This window comes from Seriola dumerili, unplaced genomic scaffold (genome assembly GCF_002260705.1).
Source record: "Seriola dumerili isolate Sdu_G_001 unplaced genomic scaffold, Sdu_1.0 BDQW01000550.1, whole genome shotgun sequence".
In the NCBI taxonomy this organism is placed as follows: domain Eukaryota; kingdom Metazoa; phylum Chordata; class Actinopteri; order Carangiformes; family Carangidae; genus Seriola; species Seriola dumerili.
This window is the reverse complement of record NW_019174805.1, coordinates 945,591-966,121: the sequence shown is the minus strand read 5'-3', so window position 1 is coordinate 966,121 and position 20,531 is coordinate 945,591. Positions and strand designations below refer to the sequence as shown.

General features: G+C 42.0%; 1 protein-coding gene across 1 annotated transcript in view; it reads right to left on the bottom strand.

The window, feature by feature from the left end:
* Positions 1 to 20,531, bottom strand: part of cadps2 (calcium dependent secretion activator 2) — a 208,828-nt gene that overhangs the window by 109,633 nt on the left and 78,664 nt on the right. The window contains 1 exon segment of the mRNA XM_022764550.1: positions 14,990 to 15,322. Coding sequence (XP_022620271.1) covers positions 14,990 to 15,322 — 333 coding nt within the window.

The window sequence follows — 20,531 nt, the reverse complement described above, 5'->3', positions numbered from 1 at the left end:
ATTAAAACATCTCTCTGACTTGTCACTTTGTTTTGACATTTCTTTGCTTATTTTCATTTTGTATCATTTCGATTTTGTTTTGAGAACTTTAATTTCCTTTTGTTCAGAGAGTTTTCAAACCTAAAAACAGGTCTGATTCCTCTAATCAGAAATTATCCAACAAAAAAAAAAAACTAAACTAATTGATGCTCCAGTAAACTTTAACTTCACAGCCCACTTCTTTGTTTGTTATATTTTGGACTTGAAGAAATGTAATTATGCAGCTGTGCACTGCTGCTTCATCGAAAGAAGAATCAGTTCAAATCAGTTATATGCATCAGCTTCCTATCTTCTCTCTGTGTGTTTTCTTATGTTTAAAACGTGCCTTAAAATGGTTGGAAACTAATAGAGGCTGGATGACTGAAGTCTCTCGATACCTGATAAGGATTAAAGTATTTCCAAAATCAGTTTGTGTGTTTGTGCAGCATCAGTGAGCAGTTTTTCATGGTGTGATAAAAACAACCGCTGCAATGCTGTTACTTTGCATTCCTGCTTGTGTCTCTGGTTAATTACACTCAAATCTAATTAACTGTGCTGAGATAACGCACGATGCAGTCTGTCCACCGCTCATCAAACTCTCTGTACAGCGCACAAAGACGTTTTTTTACAGCAGATAACCAGCCAATAACAGAAATAACATCCTGCATTCAAAACAACAACAACAAAAATCTCATTCTGGGCTTCAGACTCAAACAGACTGTGTGAAGCTGGAGAAGTAGATTTCTGCTTTAATGTTCACATGTCTAAGATCCATCTTTGCTGGAGCGAAATTCCTACATAACATTATTTAAATGTTATTTTGTTTGTATACGCAGAGACACAGCAGGAGGCGCTAAGTGAACAGAACAAGCTCATTTAGTGAATAAGTTAAAGGTCCAGTATAATATAAAGGTATATATCCATGTGTAGTGTGATTATAGATCAGCTCTAGCTTCTATATTAATACTGTGAAAGTATCAAAGCCTCAGTCCACAGAGAAATGCACACAGCCTGTATTCAGAAACTGAGCCTTAAAACCAGCCGTCAGGACTTCTGGAACTTTGTGATGTCACAACAAAGCAGTCACCAAGCCCCGCCCACCTGGACCCACCATCCAAACCTTGCAGGATTTGGTTTCTCTGAGTGTTTTTACCTGAAATCTGCTGTATTTTTATTGGATCACTCAGAAAACAGTCAGCCAATCAGAAGAGAGGCTCAGAGCCTCCTCTCTTCTGATTGGCTCACCGACCTGTTGTTACTAGAGCTGCAGAGAGAAGCCTGAGAGAGGAGATGTAAAACTACACTGAGATGGTTTTTGGTTCTTAAAACCACAAATATATCTTCTTATGGATCAACACTTCAAATAAAACACAGAATTAGAAAATATGGAGCTTAAAAAGGAAAAGAAAAACAATGTTTCTCAGTTTAAATTCTCAAACTGGAAAAGGACTGATCTTCACTTCATCGTCTTCAAAACTTCAGTTAGAGTGAAAGAAGTTGTGATGCAGACATGTATTTGACTTCTGGAGAAGAGTCTGTGTGTACAGACTCAGTATTTAATTGATCTGAAATTAATTAGAGCTGCTGATTAACCTTCCTGCACAGTAAGAGGACTACAGAGACCGTTACTGACACATGCACGTGTTTGACTGCAAGGACTAAAATTAACCAGGCAACACACACACACACACACACACACACAGATCAGAGTACATGCTGGCTTTTGTCACTATCACGTCCATCATGTGGTCTTTGTTGGCAGCCCTTTCTAATTCTGCCTCACAGAGCATTTCTATGACAACCAGCCTTTACATGCAGCCATTATTCAAAGTCTCGGCAGCGCGTCAGAGGCTGAAGCTGCACATCAAGCTGTTGACATGGACACATTAAAAACGACTCGTTTCAGTGAAGAGATTCGGCAGTTTCACACAGTGGTCTCCAGAAGAGTGGGAGAAACCCTCAAACCTGAAATTTTGCTGCATCGTTCACTAATCGGGAAGGTCATTGGTTCGATTCCGGGCTCCGCCGGACCGCACGGGCAATATCCTGAACCGCAAATTACCCCCAATGCATCATCGGTGTGTGAGCGTGTGATAGTAAAGTGCTGTATGAGCGTGAGAGTGAACGGGTGAATGTGGCTTGTAGTGTAAAGTGCTTTGAGTGGTTGGTAACATTAGAAAAACTCACATAAGTTCTGACACTATGGCCTTCGGAGGACGCGGTCTACGAAGGTGTGGCACTTCACAGCCGTCATTGACCGGGAAGGGCAGACCATAATGAGACACTGGCCAACAAAGGATTTTCACTCTAAGGGTGGGTAAAAAGTTGGTGGTGCAAAGCAAGAACCTTCCGTAGGCCGGAACGTCTCGTTTTGGTTCGGCCTTCGTGGTCCACGACTGCCTAGCAACCTTATTATTTTTATTACCGGTGCGCAATGAATCATGGGATAGGTCGGACAACTAAGGATCGGCTGGTTGGTGCCTTTGTTGCCTGGGGAAAGACCGATGCACTTGAAGGAGCCTTCGAAACGGGACTAGTCGCGCCACAATGACGTAATCGGTCTTCGAATGCAGCCTCCGAAGGATGCGGCCCCTGAATTGGGAAACGGTTTCTGTCACAGAACTTGCAGAAGTCGTGTTTGCCTCATGATGAACTGACTAGAACCACAGGAGCAGTGAACGCAGCACAAACATCAAACTCCTGAAGATGCAAGTGAAAAGGTGATTTGTCCATCTCTTCCTTGCATCATGCATGTCCACAGGAAATATCAGCGTGTCTGGTTCTCTCTCTGCACAGAACACCAAAACATTAATAGATCACATTTTTCAATTTATTAGTTCCGGTCGCAGGAAAATGTAAAAGCGTTAAACGACAAATTACACGGCCTCGTTCCCGCGACTGAATGTGTGTCCTTCAGATTGGAATTCATTCAGTGTAGCAATGTCTGAGTTTTTCCACATGCACAAAAGGCACAAACAGCAAATGACTCTTCATGTGATGAAATTAAATGGTGTGGAAGCCGACACAGCAGGATGTGGCAGTCTGCTGCTCAGTTCTGGGAAAATAGAAAAAGAAAAAAAAAAAACACCAAACCCTGTTATATTCAAAAAACGTCCCTGCAATCAGAGCGAAACACTGCGTCACAGCAAAGAATAAAAGGTTATACATAAGTGAACGGATTGTGCATGGCAACAGAGTCCGATCCTTTCTAACTGGATGCGTCTTACAGCTCAAAACACTCTGGGACTTGTAGTTGACCTCTCTCCTAAAGTTGTTGCGGTGTTGACGCAAAAATTTTATATTTCAGCATCTCGTTGTTTGAGCTGATGATTCACCCCGGAGAGCCCATCATACTGTTCCTGTGTCTATTTCCAAACTCCACACTGATGCTAAAAATAATCATCGTTCATTACAAAACTCCAGAAAAACAGTGACGTTCAAGAAAACTGACAATAACAATAAAAAACTTGAGTGAACCAATGAGGCGGATACAATTCCCAGAAATATTAATGTTTTTATTTTAGCAATCATCAGATATTTCATCGTCCTTCTGTGTAGAACAGTTTTACCATTAAAATAAAAAAACCTCTCCTGGTAAACAGCTGTCTTGTTACAAACTGAACGACCTGCTGTGCACAGCCGATCAAGACTAATCATCTGAAGAAGAGATGAAGGACTGACAGAGAAAAGACACAATTACACCCCACCATCAGTTACAGCAAGATTCAAAAGGAGGATGGATCAGAAAAAAAAAAGATTTCCATTTAGTTCAAAAAGCAGAGACAGAAAGGGAAATAAAATACCAAAGAAGGAGAAGAAAAGCAGCTTGAGGGAAAAAAGCAGCTTGTTTTGAAGAGTTTCCTGTCGCTGCCGATGGCAGAGCTGCAGCCTGGAGCTGCTGGTAATTTATTAGAGCTTCATCTACCTGCTTCTGGGAGCTAATGAGACACGACACGCAGTCAGAGCCAAAACAGAAATCAATGGATCCTCTTCACAGCTGAGTGGGCACCTGGTTTTGGCTAAAACATCCATTAATAAAAGAACCAACAGGGGTATAACCACCAGAGATTACTGAGCTGAACTAAAAAGGCTGCGATCGCAATCAACCCGTTGGGTTTGGTCCAAATGCCGGTTTGCTCTGATGCGTTCAGGGCCGGCGTGAAAGCTGCCATTCAAACAACCAGACTAAACAACCACCCAGAGGACGGTCTTAGGATCTGCGTCCAACCGCATGACTTAAGCCAGCGTTCCCTGTGATCAATGGATATCAAAAGTTTACAACTTTAAAACAATTCGACGAGTTTACTGCAGAAAAGGTTAATGCGTCAAATTGCATGTATTACATTCCTACCATCATCACGACTCTGCTGACCCCTGCACTTTAATTAATCATTTACCCTGGTGGTTCACCGCCAGGCTATTTATAACTGTGCCTTTTAATTATATTGTGCATTCACACTCAGAGTATGTAGTGGGAGTTAAGACTGGCAGCATTACGTTTTCACTCGATTACTGAGTGTGATGTCGATGGACTCAACAGAAATACAGAAGATAGAAATGACTGGAAAAAGGGAAATACATTCCTCACAGTGGTGTGATGGCTGCTTGGAAAACAAAAAAGAAATCCTCTGACTTTTCATCTAGCACCAAAAACACGTCCAGAGTTTGAGCAATACTTTGGTTTATGACCAAATACCTGCAAAACTAAATGACATCAACATCCATCAGCCTCAGCAGCTCATGTTAGCATGCTAATGGGTAAACAACAATATGCCTGCTTAGCATTAGCATGTTAGCATTGTTACTGTAAGAATGTTTCCACATTGTTGATAGCATTTAGCTTAAAGCACTGCTATGGCTAGCCTCACTGAGCCACTATCATAATGTTAGCCTCCTGTTTCCAAAACCAGGGAAAAGGTAAATGATATGATTCAGAGATTTATTGTTTTTCTGCAACCAGTCAAAGATCCCAGGATTATCCTCAGTGCACAAACATCCAAAAGATGCTGCTCTCTAATTGACAAACCCTGACCTTCGTTAGTGAGGTATGTCCACACCCACAAAGTTGATGGAAACTTAAAGATGCAACGGCTGGTAGTCAAGCTAGCTTACAGAGACAATAACCGACTATGGCCACAAGAGGGCGGTAAATTACAAGACGGATTTCAAACAGGCAAAATGAGATCCTTTATGAGACAAAACACTGTTCTGAGATCAGATGACAGAACGCCATTGGTTCACAGTATGAACTGGTCTATAAAGTGCTCCTGACTCTGTACTGAGAGAATCCAAAAGGCCTCCAGCAAGAAGTACAACTTATTTTTTTTAAGTAAAATTATATAATTTCCATTGTCATTGTACTGAAGTCTGTTATGAATATTAAAATATAACAAATATCTTCAGAGATTTTGAATAATTGATCAGTAAACACACACATACATCAACAGACACGGGTGGCCGACTGTCACAGCTGTTTCTCCTCGGAGACCAGTTGATCTGAACACCTGGACTGTCCCTCCCTCCACAGCTGCAGGTCCTCTGTTCTATTTTTATCTGCCTATATCATTTCCACCACTGAGACACAAGTGTGCTCGTCTCCCAAACTGTGCAGTTTGCATTTTTACAGGTATTATTGGTCGATAAAAAACAAAAAGTCTTCTTTTCTTCTCTACAAATCATAACCTCAGTAACCTCAGCTGCAATTTGCTTTTTGAAAATCTATTTATTTTTCTTCTTCTAATAGATTATTATGAATTAATTAGGAGCTGGTAAATTATCACAGCCTGATTTTATTACGCTGTTTAATTGGGGGCAGTGAAGCTTTTGGGGAATGAGCTGTTAGTCGTGAGTCATTATCGTCACATCTCCGGCATCGCAATAAATATTTAACATGGTTTCATTTTTAACAAGCCCCAGATACGAGCAGATGAGTCTGAATTCAACAGACTGTTAGTCAATTAGGAATTTCTTAAGTCCAGCTAATGAGACATTAGGATGTTATTTACAGCACAAATAACACAAAAATCTTCACGAAACACTAAATCTGTGTAAACGAGGCTTTAGGTGACAGGACTGTAAATGGACGTTCATATATTCACATCCCAACTGCCTCAGTGGTTGCAAACTGTAGTTGAAGAAAGTAGTAAAAAGTGACTAATTAAACCAATTCCAGAGGCAGGAAGATTAATAAAGCATTACTGTGGTCTGGAGGCCGGACAGAGCTGAGGTTCTCCTGCTGCAGAGATTCGTCCGCCTGATACTGAAACCAGACCGGAGGGAGGAGCGACAGATTTCCTCAGCACAACGAGCCGAGTGTGAGATTGAAGGTGAGAGACGAGGGATCACTGGTTTTTACATTACCTCCATATTTTTTTATGATTAGAAGTTGAGAACACAGTTTCCCTGTGCTCAACTGCTTTATGATGCGAGAACACTGTTGCTAAGCGACAAAACTGGACACCGTCTTGATTCCTCTTTTAAAAAATGATGAATTTCAGTGTCATGACGGGTCAGCCTCCACTGGCACCGATGTGTTTTTTTTTCCTTCTGTGTTCATCATAACTTGTAAAATCAGGACTATCGGAAAATAAAAGTCATGAATCAACAAGTTGAAGTCTCATGAACACAGTGCCCCCCACTCGACTGTATATACCTTAAATTCACATTTTTTTAAAATTCACACGTGCCCATACCTACATTGCAATAGTTTCGGTCACTGCCATCATTCCTCATAGTCGTCCAATGGAAATGATGAGGAACAAAATCCACAGTCTTTGTTCTGTGTAAAAAATTAAACCAGAGTTTATCTTCAGCAACAGAGTCAGAAAAATCAAGTGGTTTTCTGTCAAAGTCTCTTTAGTTCACTCTTTCACACGAAGAGGACATTTTGGGAGAGTTTGGGAACTTTGGTAGGCGTTTACTTAAATTTAATTTTTCTATGTCAAACTGCTGGAGCCACATTAGGTTTGGTTAAACTTTGGAAAGTATTTTTGGATGGATAGAGAACCAGGACTTTTTTCCCCCCATGTCTTCCATTGGAACCACATTCAGGAAGAATCCCTTCAAGGTTAGTTCGGACGGGAGGAACGACTGCAGGAGGTAACTGTTTCGAAACTTTGGCATTTAGATTGGTTCCCTATGAGCTTTTCTTTCACTGCGTAATTCTGTCTGCTATTGGGAACAAAATTTTTGCAGAAGAAAATGAAGGCTCGATTTAAGGTGCCACTGCGCGACCAAAACAGAAAGAGGATATCGCTTTAGTTTATAACTACCGGTAGCTTTCCCTCTAGGGAGTGGAAATTGGTGGTCGGTATAACAACTGGAGTAAGATAAGAATATATTTGTTACAAGGCGGTTGAACTGTAATTTTTCAAATATAGAAAACAGAGAAGTCATGAACCCAGTGAGGAGTCAGAGAAGGTTCAGTCTGACATCTTTGATCCTGACCGCCTGGAGGGTTCACTTGGTGTTAACGCAGCAGTTAGTGACACCATCCCCCTTCAGTGCTGATTTGTACATCTTAAAAAGTCCCTACATTGATGTAGTGATCCCTTTTAAACCTTAAAACTTTTAAAGCTTTGTTCCTCTGAAAAAAAAGCTGCCAGATTTTCCCACTTTCTTTTGCGGCTAAATTCTGACTTTAGTATTTTGTGACAGGGGTCGCACCGAGCTGAGCCGTGACCGAGCACGACCCTTCAAGCTGGAGGCGTGCTGGTTCTCACAAACCTCAGTAAGAGACGAAAAACTCATCCACTGAACCAAACAGTGCAGAACATAACCATATGCTGTTGTGACATTCTGCTTGGTCACCAAAAAAAAAAAGTGGCTTCACAATAAAAGTCTCCTGCTTGTTAACTTTTAATGTGAAGCAGAAGCTGCAAGAGATGTTCGGTCTTCACCAGCTGTATTTCAACATAGCTCGGATACAGCTGTAAAGCATGTCAGCATGGTGGCCCTGCTCTATGAGGACCGGGAAATTACCAAAGGCTACACTAAAAAATTTGACATTTGACACTTTCACATTTGATTTAATTTTCGTTTCATTTTAGAGATTATATATTTCATTTGACATGGGAACATCTCCACCCAAGAAGAGCTGGGAATCGTTACTGGTGAGAAGAACGTCTGGAGAACTTTGCTTGACCGGCTGCCAAGCTCTCGATTTACCGGTCCATCCTCGTTCCGACGCTCACCTACGGTCGTGAGCTTTGGGTCGTGACTGAAAGAATGAGTTTCCCCCGCAGGGTGTCTATGCTCAGCCTTAGAGAGGTAAGGAGCTCTGACATCGTAGGGAGCTCAGAGTAGAGCTGCTGCTCATTCGCGTCAAAAGCAGCCAGTTGAGGTGATTCAGCCATCTGGTTAGGAAGCCTCCTGGGCGACTTCCATTGGACGTCTTCTAAGCACGTTCAACTGGCAGGAGGCTTCGAAGTAGACCGAGAACACACTGGAAAGATTATATATCTCATCTGGCCTGGGAATGCCTTGGGAGTTGGAGAATGTAGCTTGGGTGAGGGACATCTGGACTACTTTGGTTGCCAAGCTCTCAGTTTATCAGTCGATCTGCGTTCTGACCCTCACCTATGGGCGTGAGCTTTGAGTAGTCACCAAAAGAATGAGGTCGTGGTTGGGCTCAACCTTAGAGATAGGGTAATGAGCTCTAACATTTGGACGGAGTTCGGAGTAGAGTTGCTGCTCCTTCTCGTGGAAAACCAGTTGAGGTGGTTCGGGCATCTGGTAACGATGACTCCTGGGCGCCTTCCATTGGAGGTCTTCCAGACACGTCCAACTGGTAGGAAGCTTTGGGGAAGATCCAGAGGTCTCACTTTGGAGGGATTATTTATCTCGTCTGGCTTCAGGATCCACCAAGAAGAGCTTTGAAAACATTGCCGGGGGAGAGGAACGTCTTTACTACTTTGCTTGACCTGCTGCCACCAACGACCCCAACCTCAGATTAAGTGGCTGAAAATGGGTGGATGGATAAATAACACTGACCAATTGAGCTTTGAGAACTGTAAACAAGATTACAGGTTGTAAGATTTGAATGAAACACTGGAAACACAGGTGAGGGTTTAAAAATGGAATTAGCTTCTGTTTCTTTTCATTCCTCCCCTCTCTCCTCCTCCTTCAGCCTTTCTTCTCCTTTCTATTCCGGTCTCTAATGAAGCAGGACGATAATAGAATCCGTCCTGGCAACAGACACATTGTGGTTGTTATACAGGCGAGGATGATGTCTCAATGGGCTGTGAAGTAATCTGTAAATGGAAGCTATTTACGTCCGGAGCCAGTTACAGAGAGGCAGGGGAGAATCGCTGAGGATTACTGACACAGTTTCCCCCGGAGGGTTGTTCTCAGAGACTCTCTAGACTTCTGGACAGGTCTGTAAAGTCTGTTCACCCAAAGTGATAAAGATCTCTCTCTCTCTCCTCCCTCCGGTTTGATGTGTCCATTTTTTGAGATGTCTTATCACGATAAGATATGAGCCTGTCTGGTGTTTTCCCCAAACTACTTCTCTTCTCCGTCAACTAGGCTGGTTCCCTGTTGCATCCAGTCTAGACTCTGTTGCTGGTCTACTGCCCTGGTCTACCTTGGTCAAACCCTACACTCCAAACAAAGCAAGACCTTGATCACAAAGACTGGAGGCGACAGAAGTGAACAGTCTGGCCTGTATGGAGGTCATGAGTCAGCAGCGTGATAACGAGGAGAAGGTGGAGGAACACATGGTTTTATCGCTGGCTCCAGTAGGTGGCTGCAGGAGGAACGACAACGAGGTGAAGAAATAAAACTACAAATCAAGCAGAGAGTAATTAAGAAAACTAAACTTTCATTCAGTTGACAGAACAACTTCTCTTCGAGTCACCTATGTTAATAAACTTTACTTAAATAAAGTTTTCATGCTAAGTGTTACATTTTCATCTTTATTAGTGGGTCATTTTTCTTCCAAATCAACAAATGCAAGTTGTTCATTGTTACACAGCAAAAGTTTGATTTTTTTTCTCAAAGCTGCACTGATCAATAATTTTTATATTTCCAATGAATCAAATGACTCTGTATAAGGTGAAAGGTGCTTCTGGATTCTGCTGAGCATCAAACTATAGACAGACAAAGTTAGAGACGAACTAACATTCAAAATGAGGACACTGATACAGTTCCTTGGTTCTGTCATCAATAATTAGCTACGGTTAATCAGTGAAGTCGTTCAGTACAACGCTGTAATGACTCTTTGTTCTAAGTCTTTGTATTGAATCTGTTCTCGACCGCCTTCATGAGGAGTTTGACCTCCTTCCTTCAAGCCGCCGTTCAGATTTTCTTTTATTCCCAAAGCTACTGAAAGGCTGAATCTGTGATGTAATACAAACACCTTCACTTCATAATACCTTCCTTCAAGGCTCTAAATTTTTAGTCACGCTTATTTTCTTTCCAATACAGAACGGTTTTATTGTCATCATCTTTGACTTTTTATTTTTATTTTTTCTATAAATATATTCTATGTAACTTCTGTCCCCCAGCGCAGACTGCTGCTGCTGTGACCTGTGTGCTCAATGATCGCCTGCAAACCACATTTACTTTGGGAAAATAATCAATGTGAAGTTGAACTTTCCATTACAGGACATAAATGGTCTCAAGATTAAAGTCTTTTTTTTTGAGAGAGTTCAGGCCAAATCAGCAAGAATCAACACACACACACACACACACACACACACACACACACACACACAGGAAGGAAAAAACAAAGGTATATAACATACTGAAGAAGAGTAAAAGCTGCTAAAATATGAACACCGGTAAAATGATGAACTACCTGAATACCACCTGAAGAACATTAATTATTCATATTCCTGCAGTCTGTGACCTTCAAATATGAACTTTCACTATCAGCAGATTGAGGACGACTGAGATCCACACAGGTCGGGAGACGGACTCGAGAAGATCTGAACCGTTCAGACCTGGAGACTGAACAAACACGGTGAGTGGGATTACTAATAATCCTGAATGTAGGGAGGTCAGAGGTCAACAGCTCTCCTGCAGCTGGTAGAGCAGCCACGATCCGATCAAGACACAGAACTCAATAACATTTTACTTCCCCGTGAACGAGTCTCTCCTCTAAATTTAATCTGTTTTTTGACCAAATAAAGGAAAACATTCAAACTGATCACGTTTTGTTTCACAGGAAGTCGACTTAATGCTGCCTCCAATGATTTATTTTAAAGAATTTGCATCGGTTGTGCACCTGCAGCTGGAGGAATTTAAATCTCACAAAGAAGTGTAACATGGTTGATACCTGGGGGATAATGGGTTATAATTATGCTGATTTCAGCTGGAAACAAAGAAAGAAAGAATAACTACTGCATCAATTTGAAAAGTTTAGATAAACACGTACAGAACTGTTTACACGATGAACAAGAGACAAATTCCCGACTCACTGAGCTTCTGTTTTAAAAAGAAATATATACAATAGAAAATAAAATTAATTTTGTCCTTTGAACTGGTGCCTTGATGTGAAGTTTAAATGCGTTTAATTACTGTTCACTGAAATAATTAATTTGCTTTTTTACAATTAACATCTACAAAGCTGCAGAGCTGATTATTAAATAAATGAATGGAGCTGAGTCACAAGCAGATTTATGAATGAAGCTCTGAATCTTTGCCCAAACGATGTACAACAAACATGTTATGGTTTAAATTCTTGGTTCAGCAACACTTCACCCTGTGTCCACACCTGCAGAGCTCAGAGGAAACCACTGCACTGTGCGTGTGGCTTTAACAGCAGACATTTATTACTGTTTATAATGCAGACGACACAGGAGCACAGGGACTGTAACTCTGACTTTATGGCCTTTAATGCAAACCCACATGTGTGCAGAAGCTCTGCAGCTACAATTAGCTGCATCCATCTACTGAAGTGCTGCCATTGTCGGGTTTTCCTGCCTCTCTGTAATCCTGGAAACTCATGTTCAGGCTCTGTTCGGTCCCATGACGCCACTTCCCTCCTCATCTCTTCATCCTCACTCTCGGTGCACATGTCGGCGCTCCACATGCGACAGTACAGAAAAGCGTCGCTACAGTGCTGGAAGGTGCTCGTCGCGTGAATCCAATGACCGTCTCATTACGGAGATGCTGAGACCTTGATGATGCTCTGTGGTGTTAATGAGGCAGAAACTCAAAATTCACCCGTGTTCGAAGTTGAATTTATTTTTAATCAGAGTTGTAAAGATGCAAGAAGGAGGCAGCGGTGGTTTATGGGTCAGAGAGGTGAGTTTGTGAGGAGACCTGAGCGCTGTTGGTTTGACTTCCTGAGTGGGGAGGGGAGGGGGGGGGACTTGTTAATTTACTTTATGGTCGCAGCAGATGCCCTCAGGGGCTTCGCCATGTAATCACCAGTTTATTCAGTTAATAGATCAGTCCTCCAATAAATCTGACCGTCTTGAAGGCCATTACTGCACTGAGAATTACAACAATCTAGTCATAAAGACAAAGAAGCATGGGTTAGTTTCTTAGCAATTTCAAACTGTAGAATTTGTCTTTTCTTACAAATATATATCTTGATTGGAAAAAGCATTAAAGCCTCCTCCTGAAATATATAAAAATTCACCTTAATTCTTAGTGTAAGGTTTGATATCAGAGGCCAAAGATCCCAAAGTGCTGCTGCAGTGTAACATCACGAACCTGAGGTGATGCATTTTTTATTTTTTTTTTGGTTTTAGTGTCAGGACAAGAGCCAACAGCAACATGATGCAGCTGTTTCTGCAGATGTTTCTGCAGATGGAAACAGACTCCTTGGTGACAGAGGTAACAGAATAACGCTGCTGCTTCAGTCAGTTCAGCAGCTGCTCAGGAAACTTCTCTTGTTTGTGTTGTGATGTGGTGGAAAAACAAAGATAACAAAACAAGGAATGTAAAAAGACCCAACCAGTTTCTTCATTATGTAACAGGAGCAAGTGAATTGTTGGCTGGTTGCTACATATTGATTATTTAAACACAAATTAATGGCGTCTGTGTGGCCTAAATAGCTCTATTCACTCTTTTCAAGCTTTGTTTATAGATTCTTTATTTGCTAAATTATTGATTCAGTCACTGTTGACCTCTACATCATTTCTATAAAGTGGGGATGGTTTTATATTCGAGGACGAAACATTGGTTGTCCTGGTTCACTGGTTGTATTGGCTCTTATGTTACTGATTGAGTCTCTTACATTAAAAGGAGCTATATGCAAGTTTTTGCTATTGCTACGTAGCATTAGCATTGACAGCTGTTTACTTATCAGTCTTTCCAAGAGCTTCAGCCATCGTTGAGTTTACAATACAAGAGGTTATTATACGCCTTCTGAAGCACGTCTAAAGTGAGAGGGATGGGCTTACCAGACCGGAGCTAGCTGGTTAGCATGCTAACATCAGTAGAAGAAAAGAAGTGACAGCAACAGAAGCAAAACAAGAGGGTTGCTTTCCACCTCTGGAGACAGCTGTTGGTGAGTAAAGGAATGAAGTTTGATGCTGAACTCGCAACGTTTCCTCAGTAAGTAAACAGCTGCTAATGCTAACGTTAGCTATGTAGCAGTAGCAAAACTTACAAAAAGCTCCTTCAAAAGAGCACTGCACTGATTTATCATTGCATCTCCTATAACATCATATAAAAACATATCTTTTAAGATCTAATTTATTCATAACATTGTTGTTCCTTGTCAAAACCTGGAGCCTAAAATTACCCATAATGCAACTTGACAGCCAATATTCACTCCTTACCGACTCCAAACCCCCAGATTTTTTCCATTTCCAACTTTTAGTCTCCAGACCCAAACGACACCGACTCAAACGACATCACTTGAGTCAACGCAGAGCCACAAAGCCTTTATGTAACTAGAAGTTCAGAACTGTTTGATATCGGTAGCGATACCTCGACTTTGGCTGTTAACGACACTTTTTTTCAACACCAATTTTTATCAAATCCATTTTAACAAAAAGAAAATAACTGTACACATTACAGTACAAATTTTAGTTGTATTTTTAAGCTCAGTCTCTTTACTCACAAACATGTTCGTATAAGTAACCGGCCAATCGCCTGCATTATTAGGTCTTCATCCAAGCATGCTGCATACTGATTGGCTCTCTGACGCTGATGAGATTTACTCATTTACTCGATTTAGTCGAATGACGAGGCATTTTTTCGATCCTCAAGAGTATCAAACCAAATCAGTCGGTCCATTAAAGTATCAAGGTTCAATACCTAGCCCTACCTTCAAGAGTGTTGCATTATGGGTTTTTTGTACTCTGTCCTATCTTCCCACATAAATGTTTGGTACATGCATGAACTTCTCTTTAAAAACAGTAATTGTGGTACCAATCAGTAGCTTTTTGAAATGAAGCTATTCACCAGTGACTGTGGAGCATTTTTCATCCGAGGTGGTTTTAAAACGGACAGAAATGGATTTTGAAATTTGTGGTTTGGTGGTTTAATTACAGGTTTCAGGCAACCCTTTTAAATTTGTTTGTCTGTTACTCCAGAAATTTCAGTGTTTTGTCCAAAGCTCATGTTGAGTGTTTCCACTAAATGGTGGCACCAAAGTGATAAGTGAGAGTCATTTAGGCTAAAAAAAAAAAAAAAAGACGCCTCTTTCTGCCAGTAATATATCAACGTGACAGAGACCAGTGGAGAAAAAGTCCAGCCTCACTTTAAGGCTTCAACTTTGACAAGCACTTTAATGAAGGAAGTTTTATCGTCAACACTAAGACACAATTAAGATTCAAACTCAGCCACAGAAATTTAAAATAGAAAAATATGACTTTTTATTTGTAGAAAGAAGCTGTTGGTTTTCTCATATTGTTCAATACAGTCCAAGTTTCTCTACAGCAGCATCTAGTGGATGTTAGAGGAACTACAGCTGAAGAAACGTGGCATTAGATTGAGTATTGTTATTGAGTATTCAATAACAAATACAATGTGCTTGTGTGTTTGTACCTGTTAACCTCTAGCGGCTCACCTGGCAGGCGTTGTACAGCAGCTGGTGCTCGAACTTCCGGATGCCGAGGATCTGCTGGAACATCTCGTACAGCTGCTCCTTGCTGAGGATGAGCTCCGACACGGCGCTCAGGTGCGCCCGCTGTGGCTGCCGCCGCATGTCCTCGTCCCCCCTGTAGATGGCGTCGTACTTGGCGATCCAGGAGCTCAGCACGGTCTCTTTGCTCAGGCCGTCGATCTCCGGGAGGCTGCGAATGCGCCGCTCGATGTTCTTCTTGAAGACCTCGCGGAAGTCGTTGGCCGAGCAGCCGCCGCTCTGAACCATCCGGGAAACGCGCTCGCTCTTCAGGAAGCCCTGCCGAGGATAGAGACAACGATTAACTACTTACAGCATTGATTATAGTTTGATTATTTACCCTTCAATGATTCACCCTTTACAGATCAATTGTACCACAAGAAGTTCTCCACGTTCCAAGTGAGGGAATTTAGATTTCAAACCTATTTACAAAACTGATGAAAGCAACTTCTGGGTCATCTTCAGACTGACACCAGCACTGCATCGAGAAATGTGGCCCACTCCTTCATTTCCATGAGACTACAGAGTTGGCAAAGTGTCCAACACGCAGGGTCATCCAGCAAAACAATGAACTCGGATCAACTTCTGCTGCAACACAACGCTCCGTCATCTGGAAATGCAGCACGTCGATGATGATGTTTGGTTGTAGTAAGAAAAGGACCGTAACTAATAACAGAAATGGTAAAACCATGACAGTGTGACAGCGAACCAACAGGCACAACACCAGGACCCTGAAACCGGAGCCTCAGCCATCATTCATATACAACTGTACTTGTCCTACTATGACATGTCAAAGTCCGACCCGTGGCCTTTTGCCGCCCCGCTCATCCCCTCTCTCCCTCTCACTGACTTTCCTGTCGCTATCAGAATAAAGGCAAAAAAAAAATGCCCTAAAAAATAACTGGAACGCACCCGCACTTGTGTTTCAGTGTTTTTAGTTTCAAAAGTCACAAAGCGTCGAACAACAACGAGTGTGTCCCAGCCGGGTTCATCACTTTTTAGCGTCCTCTGGAAACACTTCTGTCGTGTCGTGAGTATTTGCAGATCATGTGTCGTCAAACTGACGAAGATGTTTTCTGAATGTGTTTGTGTTTCGTCTGTTTGAATGTGTTTTCTTAAGCTGCAGTGCGTTGAGCTCTCGGGGGGCCACCGTACTTTTTTGAGAAAAGCCTGTTTTTCTGGTCAGTACCTGATAAGTTCCCTCTCACCAGCACGCTTTGATTTCTCTCTGACAACTTACTGATTAATGGGACAAACAGCAGCATTGATGTCGTTGCCATCGATAAAGTGGAATTACACGAATGAGCTTATTTTTCAGCTTCACTTGAGAAAAATAATTTAAGCTCCAAACTCTAAACAACATACAAGAAGCTTTGTCCAAAATCTAATCAGGCTTTTAAAGCTGAAACCACCAAACATCCAGTAAACAGGGCTGTTCTCTCCTGTCCGCCTCCGCACGTTTTTTGGGTTTTGACGGAAGCTCTTTTTCCCCAGAATGACTTTCACTGAGTCTGACAGAGGAGTAAGTGTCTCTGTTGGCTGCTTCACCTCTTCCTGTCAGTCGCTCTGAGACTCTGAACAGCAGAACATTAGAACATCAGTGAGACATGGATTCATGTAATGGAGGCCGAGCGCTCGGAGAGCAGCAGCAGCAGCTGACGACAGTTTGAAGAGACAATCGGAAACAAACATCAAACTGGACGAACATTCTATTCCTTTTTACATGTTTTTTTCCCCCCTCCTCTACAGATGTGCACAAATTGAAATTGCTGCATCGCACTGCTCACACATGATTGGGTGATTGTATGAATACTCACAGCCGGGTGCTCACAGAGATCAATTTTATTTCTCCAGCTCGTTTCGGTTAAAACTAGGTTGTAGTTCGTTGTGTGACTTAACACGGGAGCAAAGAGGCATTGTTTCTGTTTTGAGTTATTTTTTTTTCTCCTGATAATATCTCGTTATTTCGGGATAACGAGCTTTGTTATCTTGAAATATTTTCGGGTATGATCTTTCTCGGCTTCCATAGATTTAAACAGGTCTTTGACAGACTCTTCGGTATCTGAAGTTGAGCCAACATCTTGGAACAAAACACTGAACCTTTAAACCTGGTTTATTCTCGGTAAACTCTCCTGGGTCTGATGCTTAAATAAATTAAATGTCAAATGAGGGAGAAAAAAAAAAGGAATTAAAAGAGCAAAAGTAGAAGTTAGAAATCAGTAGAATTCATGTAGCAATTAAAACCTCCTGGGAGCGTTGCAGGTCCGAGTCATGTGACCTGACCACACGTTCATGCAGTAACTTCAACTTCATGAAGCCCAGGGGGGATGAAAACGCAGCTTTTAACGTGTGCTCGAGTCTGCAGAGAGTTTGTGTAATTACATACATACGTACATACATAATGGATAACTTCTCCAGGGGCAGAAACGTTGGCAGAGTCTGCAGCTCTGTGAAGAAGCAAGGATCCAAGTTTCTCTCCATTAGCAGACTCGTCTCATTTATCCTCAGCTGGTGGTTATTCACGTTTGATTAAACAATAATCTTTATCAAAAAGAGAATTAGAGCCTATACAAACACAGACCTCTTATCAGGGTTTTTTTTCTTTTTTTAATCTCACACTGTGTGTTCAAACCAAGTGACAGAATCTTTTGGTAGCTGAGCAATAACCATTTAAGATAATCAATCTCACAGTCATCTTATCTCTAAACAGATAAGACGTTTTGTTTTATGTATTTATTACTAAAAACTAAAGCCTGATATCCCTCACTGAGCCACACCGTTGCACTGGGTGATAACCACAGCAGTTTATTATTAAATTAAAAAAAATTTATGATGGACATGACTTCCCTGTTTGAACTGCAGAGCTGGGAACTGATGTTGATATTAAAGATATCTAAATAATCATTTGTTATAAAAGTCAATAAACTGGTGGAACTGACGGAAATAAACTGGAATATACTTTTTTTCTCTCCCTCTTGTCTTCATCATTAATGAAGCATTAAACTTTAATTATCTTCTTTTCTTGGTGTTAAGACGGATTTCTTCTTGACGTGAGCGTTCATCGTTGAGATTTCACCTGCTGAATCATCGTTGCATCACAAAACATGGTACTGTATATCGATCAATTATGTTCTCCACAGAAACCGTGTGCGATATGTTTATTTCACGTTCGTTCATTCATGGAGATCCGCGACTTCAGGAAGCACAAGGTCTGCAGAGGAGATGATGCGTTACTGAACAAAAAAAAGCCAATAACTGACTTTTATTAAACTTCCTTAATGTTGTTTTTATTCTCAACAAATCTCCACCTGCATCAGACAGAAAACACAAGCAGCGAATAACAGTTGCTCTGATATCGCGATTAACTGTTCAGCCCTACCCGACGTATAACTATATTTTTGAGGAGGTGCACGTCAGCGACACCGTAGCTGGACGGACGAAGTCAACCAGTCAACCAGTTGGACGCCAATAGGAGTTTAAGAGACAGTGTGGGAACAATAACAAAAGAAATGGTCAGGAAGTCAACCGAGCAGGCTAAGATACTTAGGATTGGTGAGAAACATCTGGTAATAAGAGATTAGGTAAATAGGAATAGATATAATGCCAAGGCGCACTGCCAATAAGAGAACGATGACCTGGGAGGGCGTCATGGTGTTCTGCCAGAAAAGAGCACCATGACCTGGGTGTAAGCCAGGAAAAACAAAAGTGCAGGAGTTGGTCAACAGTTAGGCAAGAGTTATACCACGTAGCCAAAAAGATTGGGAAAAACAGGATGCACATACACACACATAGCCACTCGAGGTATAAAAGGATATGTTATGACCTGTGTGGTTGGTTGCTGTCTCCGTCTATGTCTGCAAGTGGGCCGCATTGAATAAAGAGAGACTCCCCGCCTTGATACCTGTGTCTCGACTGTTTGATTCCTTTTTGATCCACCACTTCTCGCCACAACACTGCTTAAAACCGAGTGGTGGCGACAATGTTTGAAGCTTCTCTTACTATCATGTAGGGCTCAGATGAAGAGTCGGATCAGGACGGTTAGCGCAGTTAGCATCTTTTATTTGTTTATGTTGTTTGTTACCTTGTAACTGGCAGTGGCTGACCCAGTGTTCGTGGTTGTGCTAATGCTAAAGCTAAGGTCTCAGTATCGGTTCCTTACGGTTTGTGACGTATGAAACCCTGGCTGTCTGATATGTGTTTATGAGACTCAGTCATGGTGTTGATGATTATTTCACTCATCGTGTGTCTTGTATTTGATAAAAAAAAATCATATGGACTTATGAAGGTTAAAAACTTTTCATCAGAGGGCGTCTTCTCGACACGTCCTTGCCGAACTACGAGAGCGGCTTCAGTCTGCTCTGAGGGCGACGGCGCCCCCTGAGAGCGGCAGACCTGCGGTGCGTGAACCAACAGCAGATGGAGAGGAACCACAGCGGAGCTACGAGAGTAATGACGTGGAACAGAAATCACTTGAATCTGAGGAGTCTCAACAAGGAGATAGAAGAGAAACACCAGAGGAAACAAATGTGTTGGTGTCAAAGAAATCAGCAGTTGGCTTTGAAATCACCGGGGGGGGGGGGCGCCGCAGACAAAAGTCCTCTTTACGTTGATAAATGGAAATGGGCAAACGTTAAGTGGATGAAGTGGGAGGTGACAGATGCAGCTGCCACCAGAGGAGCCCGCTAACAGCAGCTAATTTGCCTCTCTGCATCACTCAACACAAACTGTTTGTGAGCGGCAGAGAACAAAAAGACATTAAACGGCCCCCGCTGACGCAGAGGAAGCAGGAAAGGCCACAAACTATGAAGTCGACTGCTTTCGAAACGAGGACGCTCGGAGCGAGGAGACAGATGCTGCGGTTGCCGGGGGGATTTAGCCGTGACTGTGTCATAAGGCCGAACGACTGACAGGCTGGGTGGAGGTTTATTTGGCCATCGCGGTGGGACAGGAAGAAGACGAATTCAACGATATTTCATTTTCTGTTAAGATCTTAATCCCACTAACAGCCACTGAAAAGAACCAGCAGAGAGCCAGTAAATACCTGTGACACAGCTCGAGTAACAAACACAGGGGTAGAGAAACTGAAGTGAATCCAACTCTGATTAATTCAAACAATCAGCTGTTTCTTTTTCATATGTCGTGTTTTATTTTCCCATCATACGCAACTTGTTTTTTCTTTTGTTTTTAATTCCCCTCTTTCTTTCTGTAAAAGCACTTTCTACCTAAGAAAAGTGAGATGAATAAAGTTTATTTTATCATTTGAGAAAGGTGATCGAGTGTCTTCCTGGGGGCGGGAGACATCAGATCCTATCTGAAACCGCCGGCGAAGACTGAGCATAAATACAGGAGTCGGAGCAGCTCTCATCTCTACATCTACCTCCCCTCTACCCGAGTGCTGCTCACTGTGTTATTATAAGGTCACGACCTCACCCTGTAAAGTGCTTTTAGATAATATATGTTGTGATTTGGAGCTACACATATAAGACTG